Genomic DNA, 19,121 nt, shown 5'->3' on the forward strand with positions numbered 1-19,121 from the left:
CACATCTACAACCCTCCTGCCACATTCTGTACCCAACTTCTAAGTTGCTTACCCCATGCATCTGCACTATTGTTTACATCCCACCCAATCTTAAGGCACTTCGTTTTACCACAAACTGGCGGGGCCGATGCACACCAGTGGTGGCCGTCTGTCAGCGTCAATCTGAGATGACTTGGGGCAGCATTAAGGATTGGGTTCATATTTCCAATGCAACATTGGGTAAAGGAAATCTGCTTGAACGTAATTGTAGCAACACGGAGCATAAAAACACTTCACCGGCGCTCCGCCGTCACTAAGGACAAAGAGACTGTTGAGGCGAGACCCATTAATGAGCAACCGTTCAGGCCGGCACGGCACACGAATGGGTGATGCGGCCAGCACTGTGCCCTGCTGCCTTGGCTCTCCCCCAGTGCTGGTTTTAACACTCCATACCAAGTACCGTATTCTCCAGATCAAAAGACCCCCCCCCCCCCCCCCCGTGTATTAAAGCAAAAGTTGGAGAGATGTATCTGATAATCCAGTGTGTACGTGTGTGTGGGAGAGCGGGAGTGCAGTGGCTAGCCGGCGACCCGAGTTCGATTCCCACTCGTGGTCAACACCAGTGACGATTATCTAAACTGGTCATGGGCCGCCCCTAGGTCGACTCGGCCTCAAATAAATACCTTGTGTAATGTGTAAACAGCGCCACGAGGGAGACAATGGCAGCCGGGAGTGGTGCTAGCCACCCACCCCCTCGTGTGTTGTGCCGGCTTCCATAGCTGCGAACAGCACTTACCCCAAAAGTCTGTGAAGGCTATCCTGAGGATCTTTGTGTTTAACCAGATTTGTCCGCCTTAATTGATACCGGGCACAGGTTTGCATCTAAAAATCCGAAGGATACTGTGTTTATTTAAGGCTGAGCTGATTTAGGAGAGGTCCAGCACAGGTTTCTGATACCACTTGCAACTGATGTCACCCATGAGTGGGAATCAAAATCGAAGTAACCGGATTCACAGCACAGCGTGTAAACCGCTATTACCACCATTACCCACAAATCAAACACTCACTCACTCGTGCAGACACTTAGCAACGTCTGTGGCAAATCGTTTCTCCTTCAGAGAAAACCTAACACCTGCCAGCGTGGTACAGTGTAACATTTGCATTCGCCCATCACGCCCCACCTTACAATCTGTCTCCCGGGGACTCTGTGGAGTTTTGCTCCGAGCCTCAATGCTCACCCAGCCAGCCGGACAGCCCATAGCCACCACCCAAAGCAACAGTAGCAGCAGCGGTAACAGTCGACCCACGCCCCTGCTACTTGCCTCCTCCAGTCTAATGTTAGTGCAGCAGCAGCAACATGCCCATGGTGCGGCAGAGGTCTGTTTGCTCAGCATACATCAGTCCCGATCACGAAAGCCTGCCTCTAACGAGAAGCAAAGTAACTGGCTCCCACCGCCGCAGCCGCGGTAGCAGTGCGATGGGAGAGTGTCCCGTCGTCTCTGCGGGTTACACGCGAGTGCACAATTTCCATCATGCGTGGCCCCAAACGAGACTCCACGAATAGAAGGGCCATGCTATATCCAAAAAGAAGACAAAGCGTGTCCTGGCTCACGCCCGCATGGGACAGTGCGCGCATCCGTAGCTGTTGCCCTGAGCTGCCAATGATGGAAATTACACATTCTGATGGTGGATAGACGTCATTCCAAAATAGTGTACAAGGTTTGACGCTTTCGTGACTGCAGGAATCCATACTCTTTGGTTCTTTCGGTAAAGTCACATGGCTCAGTGATGTGGCAGAGAGAGACTGCTCGTCATAAAGTTATGTGAGTTCAACTCTCAGTCAGGCTGTTGACTCAGCCCATCAACCCTCCCTGGTCGGTAAAATGAATACCACTTTCTGGGAAGTCACGTAGGTGTACGTATACCTACGTGACTTTACCGAAAGAACCAAAGAGTATAATGCACAAGGGTTTTTGACTTCCCAGAAAGTGGTATTCATATTACCGACCAGGGAGGGTTGATGGGCTGAGTCAACAGCCTGACTGAGAGTTGAACTCACAAACTTGATGACGAGTAGTCTCTCTCTGCCACATCACGGAGCCAAAAAAAATAATCTACAGCCCCTTGCCAATCCACTGCTGGATAAAGAATCCCCCCCATGCAATGTTGGTTATCAGTCATGAAGTAATATTTTCAAGCGGTCCTGTTCTTTGACCATACTTCACAAAACTGGTTAGCGCAGTTTTGTGAAGGGGCGTGGGGAGGGTTAAACCAATTCACATGTCACTCCTGATGTTTCCGTTGGTTGGGAATCAAACTCAGATCATCGGGTTTTGAAGGCGGTGTGTTAACCACTGCACAACCTCTACCACCTCCAAACCTAACAGATCAGTGTTTTCATTGCAAGGCCCCACGGGCCACTGGCGGCCCCTGGTGGCCTTTAGTGTGGCCCCTGACGTGCGGCCCCCGACAATACAGAAAAGTGAAAACACTCCCCATCATCATGATCGTGCTGCTGTCAAACCCAACAATGGTTTCAAACATGTGGCGGCCCTCTCACTGATGATGTCTTATCGGCAAAATTAACCTCCCCTCTGCAAATCAGTGAAGAACACTGTAATAGATGCACAATAACACATACAACAGCCGACTGGATAGCCTATTGTTCATTACAAAGGCCAGGCAAGCCAGTTCGATTCCCGGCAAAGCGTGGTCAACCTTCCCAAACACCCGGTGATGATGTCATTCTCCAGAACGGGCTGTCGCGTGACACGAGGGTCGTGGTCAAACAGCTTGACCGTGGCAGGTGTGTCAGCGACGGCTAGGATGACCACCGGCACGGCGTGGCGCTCGGCACATGCCTGAATCGCTGGGGCCACGCGACGGAACGCGACGCTGGAGCGCGGGGAAGAGTGGCTCGAGCGGAAAGCCACCTATCGGGCAGCAGGTAACACAGCCAGGGGCCGCGTCTCAACCCCCCACGAGCTGTACGGCATGCGCCGCGACCTTTGCGGCAAGTCGCGGTGCGTGACCCCGGCAGTGGCCGCCGGGTTCAAAGCACGCCATCTAAACATTACTCAAAGAGCAGCGCACGAACCGCGCGCATGGGACGTTTTCCAGATTTAGCGTGGGCTATACCTTTGGGGCAAGGGCTGTTAGCGAGTGGCTATTAAGGGCGGCAGGGCACACCGGGTGCGGTAGTGGTGGCTGTCCGTGTCCAAACTGCTCACGATAGTAATTATGGAATCTGTTTTAGCTACGGAAGACTCGCCGAACATTGAGATTTATTTTCAGGCGCGTTTTGAATTGGAATGTTTGGCCAATTTCACTTGGCTTTGTGTGGGAGGAACTCAAAGTACCCCCACATACGAGGGGATAACATTAAAAGTCCACAAAGATTGATTGAATCCACTTGCTGTACTTTCATATCTTGACTACCTCGCATCCCAGTGGAATTAAAACATTTGCACGATACACCAAATCTTGCCTCCCAAACTGCTGGATTACAGGCATTTGAAAGGCGCTTTATAAAACTGAGTTAATTAGAATCATATATGGTAGATTGATTTCATGCTGAGTAGACCTAGGGGAGATTCACAGTTGGTTCACAGAGCATCGCAAAGCAGATCACGCACCCTCACCGGGTCTGCACTGAACGCATGCTTTTGTCAACGAGCAGCATAACAAACGCACACTTAGAGCCACGCATACAACATACACTGGGGGCATCACGTCAACCACTACGTCGGCTGGCAGAGGACGGCGTCACCTGGAGAGTTGGCGGCAGTTGTCGAACCCAACGATGGAGCGGCAGCCCCAAAGAGCGAACTCGCCCAAGAGGAATCATCCAACGCGATGCCGTATGTATGTAGAACTTATTTCGCACTGTAAGTTGCCAACCATGCTAATCGGAGGTACGGGGGAAGGACAACAAACTAAACACAAAAAGAAGATCGAAAGAAATTAGTTTTCGGTTATACATTTAAAAGTGCATAGCTCCAGTGGCTTCCTAATATCGGAAGGAAGAGCGTTCCAGATGGCTGCAAAAGCGCACCTGAAAGCGCGCAATGCGGTGACCGTCTTTGTCCGATGGTTAACTAAAAGCCGCTGCCCGGAATGATGAGAGCAGCTTGTCACCAAGGGGGCTCTCAATGGATCGTTGCATAAAAAGACGGAGAGGGATGGCGACGGATTGGTGAGGCCTCTGTCTAGCAGTGGACAGATCGTGGATAATGATGCTGATGGCAACAGCAGCATCGTAATGGCAAGATTCTGATTGCAACATCAGAATCAGAATGTTTATTTAACATGGAGACATCCGACAAGCTGTGAAACTTTTTCACACACGTCCAGTGACGGGCGGGTCAGAAAGAGTACAAAAATAAACAAAATGTTATTTTACCAGGTAAGGCCCACTGAGCTCTGTAGCTATTTTTCAGAAGCAACCTGGCCACAAACGAAAGCTCAACCAAGTGGTTCATGAAGCGGAAATGTATCGCAGCCAAATACTCTTAAACGCACGTCGATTCTAAACGTGGAGAGAAAAACCGGAGCAACCGGAGAAAAAAAATGGATATACAGAACACACCTGCCTCCACGCAGTAAGGTTCTGTAAAGCACAAGTTGATGGTTGAAAGGGAACAACTGTTGGACGGACCCTATTCAGAGCTTGTCACGTGTGGATCCAGTAATCGGCAGAAAAGCGGCACGGATCAACTCCCTTGAAGCGTTTAGCAAATTTCACTTATCACTTGACCTAGATTCTTCATCTCTCTTTGATGTGCATTTGGTACAAGGGGTTAGAGGTTACGGTTTTGTAAGCTCGACCAACAAGAGCTCAAATTAATATAATAAAAAGAACACAATTAACAGGCTGCGTTGGTGGTGACGCACAAACGCTTAAATTAAACAAAACCTCACAAGCATTGACATTAACACCACTTTACAAACGAAGAATGCAGACTCAAGTTCTTAGTCATGACCCGGCTTAAACAAAAAGAAAAACGGCAGACAGAAATCTACTAAAAATATCTACGTTCATGAGAATTGTGTCCTACTGTGCTGGTAGTGGTGCAAAAGCATGGACACAACAAATGCCTGAAAAGAAACCAAAAAAATACTCTACAAAGTTTCTTGCAACAATCCCTCTGCTACGATACACGCTTAGGAGGAAGCGGTGGCACAGCAAGGTGAACCCGGCAACCTGCGTTTAATTGCCAACCATGGCTAACATCAGTGGTCAGTGAATTCTGAATCTGTTCTGGCCTATGACCCCCACCCGCCCTGACACCCCCCCCCCAGACCACTTCATGAACCTGCACGGATCAGCATAGCGATGGTGAAGTATGGTGAAATAACCTACTTGGGGAGGCCATCATCTCGAAATGCTTTCACAAACGCCCATTCATTATTACTTATGTTTAAAATATAGACGAGGGTAGTTCGCTCCACAATAGCGAACTTATGTATGTAGAACGTCTTTTGCACCATACGTAGCCAAACACAAAAATCAGTTCTAAAGAAGTGCAAAGCTCCAGTAGCTTCTGAATATCGGAAGAGGAAACTTATTTGGTCCATCAGACGATGGGCTTTCCGACCGACATTTATCCGCTGTATAGCTCTACAGGTTTATTATCTCTCTGATGTGTTGTGTGTGGGGTTGCACTGCGGTGTTGCTGTGCATGATGCCCGACGTTTCGGTGCGCGTGCTGGTAGCTTATTTAAGAAGTGAATACCGTCCAGTTAAAGTTAAGCTGTTGTATCATGCCAAGCGACACGGGGTAGAACCAGAAAACGCACCGGAGATGTAGAGCACATCCAAGAAAACCCGAGATCGTCGATTATACAAAGTCAAACTTTTTTGCGCTCGTTCTACACTGAAAAAAATTCCTCCCCCCTCCACCTCCCCAAATCCGAAATACCCTCTGAAAGAATCCCAATTTGTCCTGCGGCACAACAGTCAAATTCGTCCACTTTTAGCAGTTTGCTAAAATCCTGCTGTGGCATCCTACGAGAGGGGATAACATTGCAGTTGAATGCCAAGATGGGTACACAAGCGCAGCCAACTTGAGCCTTGTCAGGCTGCTTGGCATGGCACACCAGAAAGAGGCGATGCATGGTGTGCCAGACGGGGACGGGAGTGGGGGGGTGTGTGTGTGTCGTGGCGGTGGAGTTCATGCGTGGGAGGGGGTTTTGTGCGTGTGCTGCAGCGCGGAGAGTGGTGGTGCAGCGGTGAGCGCTACGCTGCGCTATGAAACTCGACGACCCAATTTCGATTCCCGCTCAAGACCAACACCAGTGACGATTATCTGAAGTGGTCCTGGGCCTCCCATAGGTCGACTCTGCCTCAAATGAGGGCCTGGTGCGGTGTGTAAACATCGCCACGAGGGAGACAGAGGCGATCGGGCGTGGTGCTAGCCACCCACCCACTCGTGTGCCGTGCGGGCCTTCATAGGTGCTCGCTAACAGCACTTGCCCCAAAACCATATTAAGGCTATACGGTGGATATTTGCGTTTGTAGTGGGACGTCTGTGTGGGTGTGGTGGGGTGTAGGTGTATGTGTGGTTGTGTTGGGAGTGTGTGGAGGGGCGTCTGTGTGGGCGTGCGGGGGTGTGTGCACGAATAAGGGGCGCGCGATGTGTGCACGGGGGTGGTGTGTGGTGGGGTAGGCGTGTATAACGTGGAGGTGTATGTGATGGTACACGTATGTTGGAGGGTGTGGTGACATGTGTGGATGTAAGGGGGGGGGGGCGAGTATGTTCTTCTTGTGGTGCGGTTGCGTTTCATGTAGGGTGTTTATTTGCATGGGTTATGCATGTTTTATGGGAATAGAGTTCTATTCCTGATCAATGACAGTCGCGAATATTTGAACCGGTCCTGGGAGTACCCTAGGTTGACTCAGCCTAAAATTCGTACCTGGTGCGTTGTGTAAACATTGCTATTAGGGAGACAAAGGCGACCGGGCGTGGTGTTGGTCAGCCTTCATAGGTGCTCGCTAGCAGAACTTGCTCCAAGTCTGTTAAAGGTTATACGGGGGACCTTTGTCTTTGTTGTGTGTGTCAAGTGTGGGGAGCGAGTGTGGGGGTTTGCGCGCTCTGTGTGTGTTGTGTGCCAGTGTTAGCGAGCACTTTCCTAGGTGCTGGCCACCCACCTCTCCATGTGCCGTGCGAGCATTCATAGGTGCTACTCACTAACAGAACTTGGCCCAAAACGTCTGTAAAGGCTTGTTATACTGTACGTATGTGTGTGTGTGTGCGGTGGGGTATGTGCAGATTTATATGGGTGCTTCGTTGTGTGGGTTATGGATGTAGGCATGTGTGTGCGTGTGGATATGCACGCGCGCGTGTGATGTGGGTGTGTGTATGGTGGGCAATACAAGTTGAATCAAAGTGCCGCACGGAATTGGCTAGGCCGTGCGTGCTGATGCTGTGCTCTGGCCACGCTAAACCCCAAAAGCTCCCAGTAAAATGTTGACTGTGGAAGGGAAAATAAGATGGCTTTGGTTGGCCTCCTTTATTATTTCGTTCAACCCCCCCCCCACTCAAAACCAGACTGCGGGGCGCAGGCTGCGTTGGCAGGCGAGGCATTTAAAGTCCCCACCAAAACTGGACGACCCGCGAACCGCACACCACAGCGTTGGATCCCGACCCGTGATGACTGCTGCTTTATATATTTGGAGGTTGCGTGTCTCTCTGTCATCACTACGGTGGCTAGGAGATGTTAACTACCTCGCCTGGTATACGGGAGCTCGTGGGTTCGTTCCCGACCCTGACGCCTGCTGCTGTATATTTTGAGTTTGCGTCTCTCTCTCTCCCCGTGATCGCGTGGGGGGGGGCTTTTTCTCCGGGTCCTCCCGTTTTTCCCTCCACATTTAGAAACATGTGTTTAGATTATTTGGCCGCTATACATTTCCATATGATGAGCCACTTCGCTGAGCTATCCTTTCTGGGCAGGTCGCTTCTGAAAAAAAGCTCATATCTCAGTGGGCTTTATCTGGTCAAATAAACAGATACACATATATTCGTGATTTGCTTACCTTTCCTATACTTTGCACTGCTATCGTGTTTTTGTACTGTTTGTGTAACTTTCTGACCCGCCCCTACTGGACATCTGTTAAAAAGCTTTATAGCTCATCGGATTCCTCCTGAAGTATAAATAAAGATTCTTACACTGGATATCTGGGGCGAAAGAGCATTGGAGCTCATAGGATTCCTCCTCCAGTATGAAGAAACATTCTGATTCAGCTTTGGTGTAACGTGTTTTTGTGCCGCTATTGTTGTTGCTGTTATTTAAGCAAGGGGGGATGGGCGCGCAATGCGGGCAGGATAACCAGCGGGGGGTTCGGAATCCTTTCTCCCGTCCACCTTTAAAAGTCTTCTCCTCCCCCACACCTCCGATCTTGCCACACACGCATTACAACACGCGCGCTCACGTACCCGCGAATCACCATCACCAGCAGAAACACCGCCGCCACGCTCAAGTGAAGTGCAACTTAAGAGTTTGCATGTGGGACCTTCTTTGCCACGATCAAAACTATGGGGGTGGGGGGGGGGATTTAAGAGACTTTACCGTTTGCGGCAATAAAAACACGAGTTATGTTAAGATGTTCCAACGCCAAATATATATATACACACACACATCGCAAGGCATCAAGTCTGCACAAGCCAACACATACTTGTGGCAAAGAAACGTGGAAACAGACACACGCTCCCATCATACGTGCAGTGCAGTTGCCTTTGAAACCGATTAGCCCCCACCAGAAGGCGCCCCCCACCCCTCTTCTTGAGAGAGCTCGCCGCCTTCACAGTCGCGCTCGACGCGGGCAGCGTGGACGGCGAACGGTGGCAACGATTGTTGGTGAATGAAGATGGCGATGAGGCCAATCGCGAACGCCCCGTCGCGAACGGGCGGCTGCCCGCGACGGCCATGGACGCGCCGGGGGTAGCGGGCGGCTGCGACAATGACACAGATCCGCGTGAGACGACGATGGTGGTGGTGATGATGATGGAGGTGACGAGGAGGGCGAAGAATACGACGATGGGGGGGGTGGGGGGGAGATGCGAAGGTTGACAACGACCACGGTATGAGACGGCAACGAGAACGAGAACGGAATGCGACGCAGCCCGTGACGATCAAGGACATGGAAGTTGACGATGAGTTTGCGAGAGGGCGATTACCGGGAACAATAAACGCGGATATTGAATAATAAAAGCGCATCGACAATGCCGACACTGTAACTGGCGAAGTCGATATACTACAGACGAAGGTGTGCACATACACACACACATACACACGCGCGCGTTGTGACTCTTTACAGCTGCGAGGAGGCGAGCGAGGCCTGCGTGAGGGCGGGACCCGTTGAGAAGGGGGCCTGGCCCGGGCCTTGGGTGACGCGGGCCAGAATCTTCCCGAAAAAAAAACACGGGCGGCGTGAGGGAGAGGAGTCGTCGACCCTCCATCACCAACTCACAGCTCGTCACTCTCCCCATCACCAACTCACTCGCTCACCACCACCACCATCATCACCACCACGGTTCACTCCCCCACACCTCAGCACGCACCTCAAATAAAAAGGCGCATTCCACACCAGACCAACCTTTCCGCCGCCGCGTAGACGTCACACTCCCAACGACGATACCCCCTCTCCAGCTGCGGTCGTTAAAAAAGTTACGTTTTTATTTAGGTTTGTTAAAATAAAAGTCACGAATAAAACGTGGAGGGGCGAAGGCGGCGGCCTCGTTGCGCCGAGCGGTTTGGGCCTCGTTGTCGAGACGCCGTTCGGAAACCCTAGCGCGGATAGGCAACGCGCACCGTATCGCGCCTCCCCATTGGCCGAGCGCGCGACCGCGTGAGCGTAGCGGACCAATGGGGAGCGCCAACAAATCGCGCGGCGCCTATCCCCGCTAGGGATTGCAAAACAGGAAGCGGCGTGGCACCCCGCACGCCCGCGGCGCCCTCGACTGGCGGCCTTGGCCGAGGCGGAGGCATGGGGAGACGGCCGAGACGACTAGGCCGCACGTCCCACCTCTCCCCCGCCCCGCCACCTCAATCTTCTCCCCCGCTACAACAATAACAAGAGGCCCAGGCAACACCGCAACCCAGCCGCCTGGCTCATTCGCCTGCCGCCCACCTCGGCGTGAATCAGCATCGCTTATCCCTCCTCGGCGCGTTGCTTGGTGGTCGCGACCGAAGCCCGAAGAGAGGAGGCAGCGGCGGCGGCGGAGACGAGGACGGGGGGGGGAGTAAGACGGAGCGGGAGGGAACGCCTCGCCAGCCAGCGGGCCCGCGACCTGTGACCCCGCGACCTGTGACCTCCCCTCCCTCTATCCCTCTACCCCTCCCTCTATCCCTCTACCCCTCCCTCTATCCCTCTACCCCTCCCTCTATCCCTCTACCCCTCCCTCTATCCCTCTACCCCTCCCTCTATCCCTCTACCCCTCCCTCTACCCCTCCACCCCTCCCTCTACCCCTCCACCCCTCCCTCTACCCCTCCACCCCTCCCTCTACCCCTCCACCCCTCCCTCTACCCCTCCACCCCTCCCTCTACCCCTCCACCCCTCCCTCTACCCCTCCACCCCTCCCTCTACCCCTCCACCCCTCCCTCTACCCCTCCACCCCTCCCTCTACCCCTCCACCCCTCCCTCTACCCCGCCCCTCCCTCTACCTCTCCCCCAACGCACGAACATGGGAGGGGGGTGGGCGCGGCCCCTCGAGACCACGTGGCAGAAGTTGCGTCACAATCGGGGTGTGTGTGTGGAGACCCGGCGGGCATCTTGGGTAAGTGGAGTGAGTGGAGGGTGAGCACGTGGTCGGGGCTTTCGCGAGCGATGTCATCCAGAGTCGAGGTTGTTCTCTTTGCGTGACAGACCTTACTAACGGCTATGTCGGGTGGTGGCGGGTTTAACGACACATTTTACGCGATCTAACCGAAAAAAAACTTGTATTATGGGTATTCGTATATATTGTGTGTTGTGTATTATAGTAAACATCTGCAAGCGGTTCAGCAGCATCGATTCTTGCTAGCCTGACTGCTGATGACTGCTGATGAGACACTGTGTCAAAACCAGTCCAGAGCTTTGCCTCCAAATTCCTCATTGTGTTTACGGGTCATAAGTAGCACCTTTTTCGTACACCCCGACTCAACCTTTGCGTGCCAATATCGCCCTCAATAAAGTCGGCATGGGTGCACATCACAACGGAACGTCCACGCGACTCGCAGTCAGTGTGGTGCCACGACCACGTAGCAACTCCGCAAATGCCGCGATCCCCTCCCGGCCCACGCACTGAACTTACGCCCGCACGCAGCGCACCCATGTAGTGTTCTGGCGAGGGGTTGCCTGGCACCTCGGGTTTTAATCTGAGGGGCCCCTAGGGGGAGCGTCCCATGGTTTCCCGGTGCCAGGGGATTGGCCGACCCCCACAGGACAGGTTACGTTGCGGTGCCCCTAAATTGGCTTAAAATTGTATGGGCGCAAAAAGAAATGGTTCCCCGGGCCAACCGCAATGAGTTACTCACAACATTGGGGGGAGGACGGAGGGTGGAAAATTAGGCATAAAGAGCAGACCCGAAGACTCGAACTATGGGGCACGAGAGAATAAAGGTGGGAGCCCCGGGACGATGAGTTCAGTTGTCTACAACCTCTGGGCCGTCACGACCCACTCCCTGCCTGCCGTCCTGCCTCTTCAAGCCGCTCACAGCATCCGTGTGATGCAAGTGAGTGCTGCTGTGAGACAGTGATTGGGCAAGTCTTCTCTCGTCCTTCTCCCTCTGATTCTCTCAGCGTCCGTGAGACGCCGCGAGTCCAGTTTCAAGGTACGTGGTAGGACGTTCGAGTAGCTGGGTTCATAGGCAGAATTACGCTAGGCTCTCCTTGCGAAATATTCCTCCTCCAGACAGTGTATTGGTGCCATTAATAAACTTTGGTTCAGAATATCGGTGTAGTGTGATTTCTGTGTGTGTGGGTAGAACCTCGGCGTGGTGTCTGTGATTTGTATGTGGCGCGTCTGCGCGGGGGATCGGGGTGCGTGAGAGAGCGAGCGTGGGGCTACAGAGTGTCGGCGCGGGGTTGGTAATTTGAGCGTGTGTGAGGCGCGCGTATATTACAACATATACGGGCGCCGTTGGTTGCACGTGTTTACGCGCGTGTGTGTGTGTGTGGAAAACGTGCGCCTGCAGCGCCGCGTGAGTGGGGCGGGAGCGGGCTGCGATACACCCGCTCACTAGCGCTCGCGCGCATTTTACACCACGCGTTTACACAGCGTGTTTACACAGTAAAAATAGCATTAACGGTGAGGCGTGCCCCTATAGTCCTACCGCCGCCATTCCTTTTCCGTTAGCATTAGCATTGCGTGCACACAGATTAGGGCTTAATCACCCGGAGGGGCGCGTGCATATTCATACCGCCGCCATTTCTTTTGTTCAGCACCAGCCTGTGTGAGGAAATACACGCCTGCAGGGGCGCGCGCGTGCACGCCTCCACTTTTGTTTGTGTGGTGGTGTGATTTGAGCGCGTGGGAGATAACCCCGGGTGGTGGTGAGCCAGCCACTTAGCTATATCCCTCAGAGAGGGCGCTGGCACGGGGGGGGGCGATCACCCGATCGGCGGAGGCCCGGCGAGAGGCGGCCGACGAGGAGGAGGGGGGAGTGGAGGGGGTGGACATCGCGCCCCGCCTGCTCGCAGGGAGCGGTGAGGTGGTCGTCGGCCTCCACACCAGTTATTGATGCCACATGAATGAACGTTGCCGATTCATCAGTGATTACTGATGGCGAATATTTGAGCAATTTAGTATCGACCCGATTAGCACGGTTGTCTACGTACGGTGCGAAAAGAAGTTCAGCGTACAGTGGTGGTGCCGAGAACAAATACATTGTCCACATTTGTGCATCACTTAACACGTTATGAATTGCCTGCGCCGGGTGGAGGAGGGTTGTTACGACATACGTTTTTCTTCCGCAATCTGACCCGAAAATCGACAATACATGATGCGCTGTCATTTGGTCGCGAAAGCCGACAACGTCTGAAGGTTTGAATGTGCCGAACCAATGCTGCTGCAATGAATCTCCCCTGCCAAAAAACCGTGGGGCTGACGGGTTGTTTAAAACAATAGGTGTATAACGACTCCGACAACAAGTTATAAGAGCCACTTTTATTAAATATTTACACAATACGGAACCCTACGATGAGGGACCCCTAGGCTTCGTTCTTGTCTTCCTGCTTGTATCTTCCTCCGAGCGCCCCCACTCCTCGTGCTCTCCCCTTATATCTCCTTCATCCCCCTTTCTGGAACCTTCCAATCTTTACTCTTTGGTTCTTTCGGTAAAGTCACGTAGAAATAAATTCAATTAAATAATATAATACGACGTTTCGATTGCAACACACGCAATCGTCATCAGGTTCTTTCTCTTTAACGGATCCTTTTTGTTTTCCCGTTCAACCCTCATTCTCCAATTCCTTTAAAGTCTGCCTCCCGGCCAATCACCGTGGAGGCCTTTTCCGATCGGATGCCTTTGTTTATTTTAATAAAGCCGTCAGGTTGCATATAGCTGCATATGGCTTGGGGTAATTTTTCGGTCATTACACATGCACAGAATATTTCTTGAAGTGGAAAGGTAGACATATGAACGAACCTGATGAACCAAAGAGTATGGATTCCTGCAGTCACGAAAGATTCAAATCTCCATTGAACGCCAATGGCTCTTTATTGTCCACTGTGACGCGGACGGCACGTAATAATCACATTCAACACCCCCCCTCCCCCCCCCCCATTGTTAACCGGGGTGCCTGTGAGCTTGAAGCTCAACTGTGTGTGGGACAGTTCGGGAGCGAGACCAGGAGGTGATATTTTACTCATTACAGACGTTTATTCAGCAGGACTGCGTCAAGATTCCTCCAAGACGCCCCACGATGAGATTTTGGAATCGATCTTCTACTCGCAACTGAACGAGTTGGACGAACCGAATAGCCTCTCGTTTTATACCCGTCCTGTGTTTTTGTGAACCACGACATGAAATAAACGACGAACGTGCTACCCCGAGGCCATGTCACTTGCATGTTTCCCCACGTTGCAAGCACTTTCCGCAAGGTGTGTGCTGAATTGAGATGAGCCCCGTCAAGAATGGACTTGCTCAGCGGTTAGTACAACGTTTTCAAGACACTTTTCCACTTTCAACAGGAGCTATCACAACGTCATTGTAAACCAATGGGAAATATTTGCATCAGCATGCTTACGTGATATTAGCTTGGAGGGTGGTGGCCTCCGAATGTGATTCAGCACTGAGAGGCGAGGGTTGGTGGATCACTGCACAAACGTTCTGAAACTTCCATTCCCTTGGGCTTCCAGAGGTGCTGTAACCCTGGCTCGCCAGGAGATGGCGACGCAGCAAATGAGGACATCGCCTGTTCCATCTGTCCGGGGATAGAGCGTTGCTCACTCGCACGCATTGGTTTTCTCCGGGTGCTCTGGTTTCCTCCCACATGTAAACACTCATTTATTGGCCGATAACACCTGCATATGTAGAGGACCGCAGAGCTCAGGCAATTGGTGCCGGCTCCTTACCGCCTGGCTGTCTTCCTGCCTGTCTGTAGTTCCTCGCGCCTCTGAATATTTTCTTTATTCGAGAGTGAGTGAAGACTGTGTGCATTACAAGTCAAAATGATATATATGGAAATTATATATTCTATGCGTACTGCCGGTGGCTATGCACGCTTGTAAACCTGCACTGTCAAGGCAATGGTTGGTGGATCACACAAATTCATGAAACTTCTTACCTACCCCGTGGGTATGTACAGTGAGGGGAAAAAAGTATTTGATCCCCTGATGATTTTGTACGTTTGCCCACCGACAAAGAAATGATCAGTCTATAATTTTAATGGTAGGTTTATTTGAACAGTGAGAGACAGAATAACAACAACAAAATCCAGAAAAACGCATGTCAAAATGTAAAAAAAATACTTGCATTTTAATGAGGGAAATAAGTATTTGACCCCTTCTCAGAAAGATTTCTGGCTCCCAGGTGTCTTTTATAAAGGTAACGAGCTGATATTAGGAGCACTCTTAAAGGGAGTGCTCCTAATCTCAGCTTGTTACCTGTATAAAAGACACCTGTCCACAGAAGCAATCAATCAATCAGATTCCAAATTCTCCACCATGGCCAAGACCAAGGATGTCAGGGACACAATTGTAGACCTACAGAAGGCTGGAATAGGCTACAAGACCATTGCCAAGCAGCTTGGTGAGAAGGTGACAACAGTTGGTGCGATTATTCGCAAATGGAAGAAACACAAAAGAACTGTCAATCTCCCTCGGCCTGGGGCTCTATGCAAGATCTCACCTCGTGGAGTTGCAATGATCATGAGAACGGTGAGGGATCAGCCCAGAACTACACGGGAGGATCTTGTCAATGATCTCAAGGCAGCTGGGACCATAGTCACCAAGAAAACAATTGGTAACACACTACGCCGTGAAGGACTGAAATCCTGCAGCGCCCGCAAGGTCCCCCTGCTCAAGAAAGCACATATACATGCCCGTCTGAAGTTTGCCAATGAACATCTGAATGATTCAGAGGACAACTGGGTGAAAGTGTTGTGGTCAGATGAGACCAAAATGGAGCTCTTTGGCATCAACTCAACTCGCCGTGTTTGGAGGAGGAATGCTGCCTATGACCCAAAAAAACACCATCCCCACCGTCAAACATGGAGGTGGAAACATTATGCTTTGGGGGTGTTTTTCTGCTAAGGGGAACAGGACAACTTCACCGCATCAAAGGGACGATGGACGAGGCCATGTACCGTCAAATCTTGAGTGAGAACCTCCTTCCCTCAGCCAGGGCATTGAAAATGGGTCGTGGATGGGTATTCCAGCATGACAATGACCCAAAACACACGGCCAAGGCAACAAAGGTGTGGCTCAAGAAGAAGCATATTAAGGTCCTGGAGTGGCCTAGCCAGTCTCCAGACCTTAATCCCATAGAAAATCTGTGGACGGAGCTGAAGGTTCCAGTTGCCAAACGTCAGCCTCGAAACCATAATGACTTGGAAATCTGCAAAGAGGAGTGGGACAAAATCCCTCCTGAGATGTGTGCAAACCTGGTGGCCAACTACAAGAAACGTCTGACCTCTGTGATTGCCAACAAGGGTTTTGCCACCAAGTACTAAGTCATGTTTTGCAGAGGGCTCAAATACTTATTTCCCTCATTAACATGCAAATCAATTTATAACATTTTTGACATGCGTTTTTCTGGATGTTTTGTTGTTGTTATTATCTCTCACTGTTCAAATAAACCTACCATTAAAATTATAGACTGATCATTTCTTTGTCAGTGGGCAAACGTACAAAATCAGCAGGGGATCAAATACTTTTTCCCTCACTGTATGTTGAACTTTCACATCGTACGTAGCCAACCTTGCTAATCGGTGATGCAACGGAAGGACATTAAACTCAACACAAGCAGTCCTAAAACAAAATTTTCAATCTAGATGATTTTAAAGTGCAAATCTACCTTGCTAATCGGTGATGCAACGGAAGGACATTAAACTCAACACAAGCAGTCCTAAAACAAAATTTTCAATCTAGATGATTTTAAAGTGCAAATCTCCAGTGGCTTCCTAACATTGGAAGAGCGTTCCAGAAGCGTACCTGAAAGCGCGCGATGTTGTTGGCCAGCCAAAAGCCGCTGCTGCTGCTAGGATGACCAGAGTTGGCGTGATGGTTTATGATGCTCCTTGACGGCATCAAGGTCACCATCTACTGGCTTGCCAGGGTTTGATGGCAATACGGCAAGTGGACTCACTTTCATATGTATGGGGATTGAGTGTTGCTCCCCTCGCACGCGTGAGTTTTCTCCTGCTACTTCGGTTTGTAGGGATTTTTTTTTAAAGACAGCACTGAAACGTCTTGCCCACAGCGCTGCTTGGCAGAAGGGCCTCCAATCGACAGACACTTTTAAGCTGGCCAGACGTCTTGGAAGCAGTTGGGAGTACCTACACTTTACCCTGATCGACAAACTGTGGTGTACGCATGTTTGCTGCTGGGTGGAGAGATGGGGGGGGGTTAATAAACTTGCACCAATTTAGCAAACTGCCCCGCCAGAAGATCTAACCGGTGGTCTTTTACAAGGCCAGTGTGCTAACCATTACAATGGGACAGCATTCAGGTTCAGCGAAACTTTTATTTTCTATTTTACCCGGTAAGGCCCACTGAGCTACATACCTCATTTTCAGAAACGACCTGGCCACAAATGATAGCTCAACGAAGTGGCTTTTTTAATAGCAGCCAAATATTCTATAAACGCGTGGTGTCGATTATAAATGTGGAAGAGAAAACCGGAGGACCCAGAGAAAAATTCACACTACCACTGAGAGACATGCAAACTCCAAATGTACAGCAAGGCATCAGGTCAGGATTGAACCCACGATCTTCTGTGCATACCAGGCGAGGTAGTTAACATCTCATCACCGTGAATCATCTACGATTCACTCAATGCTCATACGCGCGTGGGGCGGTGCTTATGTCCAATGGTGGCCTTCGGCGGGCGGTGGATATTCCTTGTTCCCTCACGACGGTGCCCAAACTTCAACGTCGGTTGGACAACCGATGTTGACCCTCCAGTTATTCATACACGACAAGAATATCCACTCAACGCAGTTTCATGGCTGATGGAGATTCGCTGTTCATGACTGGGTTAAACACGACGGAACGTCGCTGTCGTTTTCGGCCAGGAGGTTCAGAAGTCAGAGCGCCGCGCTGTTATACTGCCGAGAGGCCTGGATTCAAATCCAGGTCTCAGCCGCCGTTGATGAAGTCATGATCTCAAGTGTTGAGGGTCGATGGTCTCTTCTCAGTAAATGCTTAATTCGGACACATTTACAGCTCGAAGGATTATAAAGTGTTTTTATTATACGATAGACATTTTACAGGCCAGGTGGGAAAATGCTTCCCTTTCTACTGTGTGGGCCAGAGGTCACGCGAAGGATTTCAGAAGTGGTTCTGCTATATCCTTTTGCGTCTCATTACATGGCACCGATGGGGCAATTGGGATAACATTGAGGGCATTTTTTTTAATTAAGGGTGGACATTTTTTACAGCCGCACCTCACGACCTGCAACCCTGTGTAGAAATGAAGACACAGCAATCCTATCAGGTGCATCCCCAGGACCCCTTGCCATCTATCCTGGCGCCAGAGTAAAGAACGATACGATTTGTCGCAATCGAGTAAATGTGCTTCACGATGTTGAGCCTCGCAACATTACACAAAATCTTACGAGCAGTCAGGGCCACCTGTAAGTCAACTAAAACCGATGATTATGAATATTTCACAATCACAAACGATTAATAAACTTAATATATTGAATACTTAACATCAACATTATTAACATACTTATCTCAATTCTAGATTTAAAGCTTTCGTGACTGCAAGGATCCATACTCTTTGGTTCTATTCGGTAAAGTCACGTAGGTAAAAAATAAAACAACAAAAATCACGACGTTTCGGCCACAACACAAGCGGCCTTCATCAGGTGAAGGGATCAGGCTGTGCACCCGCATGTACACCACCTCTATGCTAAGTCGGCCAATCAAATGCTAATTTTTATGCTAATTCCTTTGTCAAGGCACCTTGTTTCCTCGCACACAGCTTAAAGGTCGCGGTCTGAGCGTGGCTGTGTTTCACTCCAGCGCTGTCCTCGAGACAGCCCGATCCCTTCACCTGATGAAGGCCGCTTGTGTTGTGGCCGAAACGTCGTGATTTTTGTTGTTTTATTTTTTACCTACGTGACTTTACCGAATAGAACCAAAGAGTATGGATACTTATCTCAGCCGGACGTGCATTTGGAGTGATGACGTCACGCCGTCCATGTTGCGTGGGGGTTCTCCTCCCCGCACGTGATTGGCTGGTGCGGTGGGAATTATGACGTCCCGAGCAACGTCTCTTACGATCGAGTTACGATCTCGCTTCGATGGCCGCGTTCACTCTGACTAGCGATCCGTTTTCTCTCGAGACATTCTAGGAACGTACGCCAATTTTGTGGCATGCCCATAATTAAGACAAATCACAGTAGAATCGTCCGTACTTCAGTGCGCGTTTGTGTGTGGGACACAAGTGTGCATGGGGAGGGAGAGAGACAAACTGACACGGGAAACAGCCC

The 19,121-nt window shown here is 50.8% G+C and overlaps 1 protein-coding gene across 3 annotated transcripts in view; it reads right to left on the reverse strand.

Annotated features, from left to right (window-relative positions):
• The window catches only part of LOC116954776 (uncharacterized), a 39,661-nt gene extending 29,320 nt beyond the window's left edge, over nt 1–10,341 (reverse strand). The window contains exon 1 of one of the 3 annotated variants that reach the window (XM_032975562.2): nt 10,109–10,341. In XM_032975562.2, the coding sequence (XP_032831453.2) occupies nt 10,109–10,126 (18 nt within the window). In that variant the 5' untranslated portion in view covers nt 10,127–10,341. Of the gene's footprint in view, nt 1–9,574 lie in introns of all 3 variants that reach the window. The other 2 variants (XM_032975564.2, XM_032975563.2) reach the window with 2 other exon arrangements.
• Between the last annotated feature and the right edge of the window lie 8,780 nt (nt 10,342–19,121).

Source organism: Petromyzon marinus, chromosome 56, assembly GCF_048934315.1.
Source record: "Petromyzon marinus isolate PM22_M1 ecotype Great Lakes invasive population chromosome 56, UKy_Petmar_22M1.pri1.0, whole genome shotgun sequence".
Classification (NCBI taxonomy): Eukaryota; Metazoa; Chordata; class Hyperoartia; order Petromyzontiformes; family Petromyzontidae; genus Petromyzon; species Petromyzon marinus.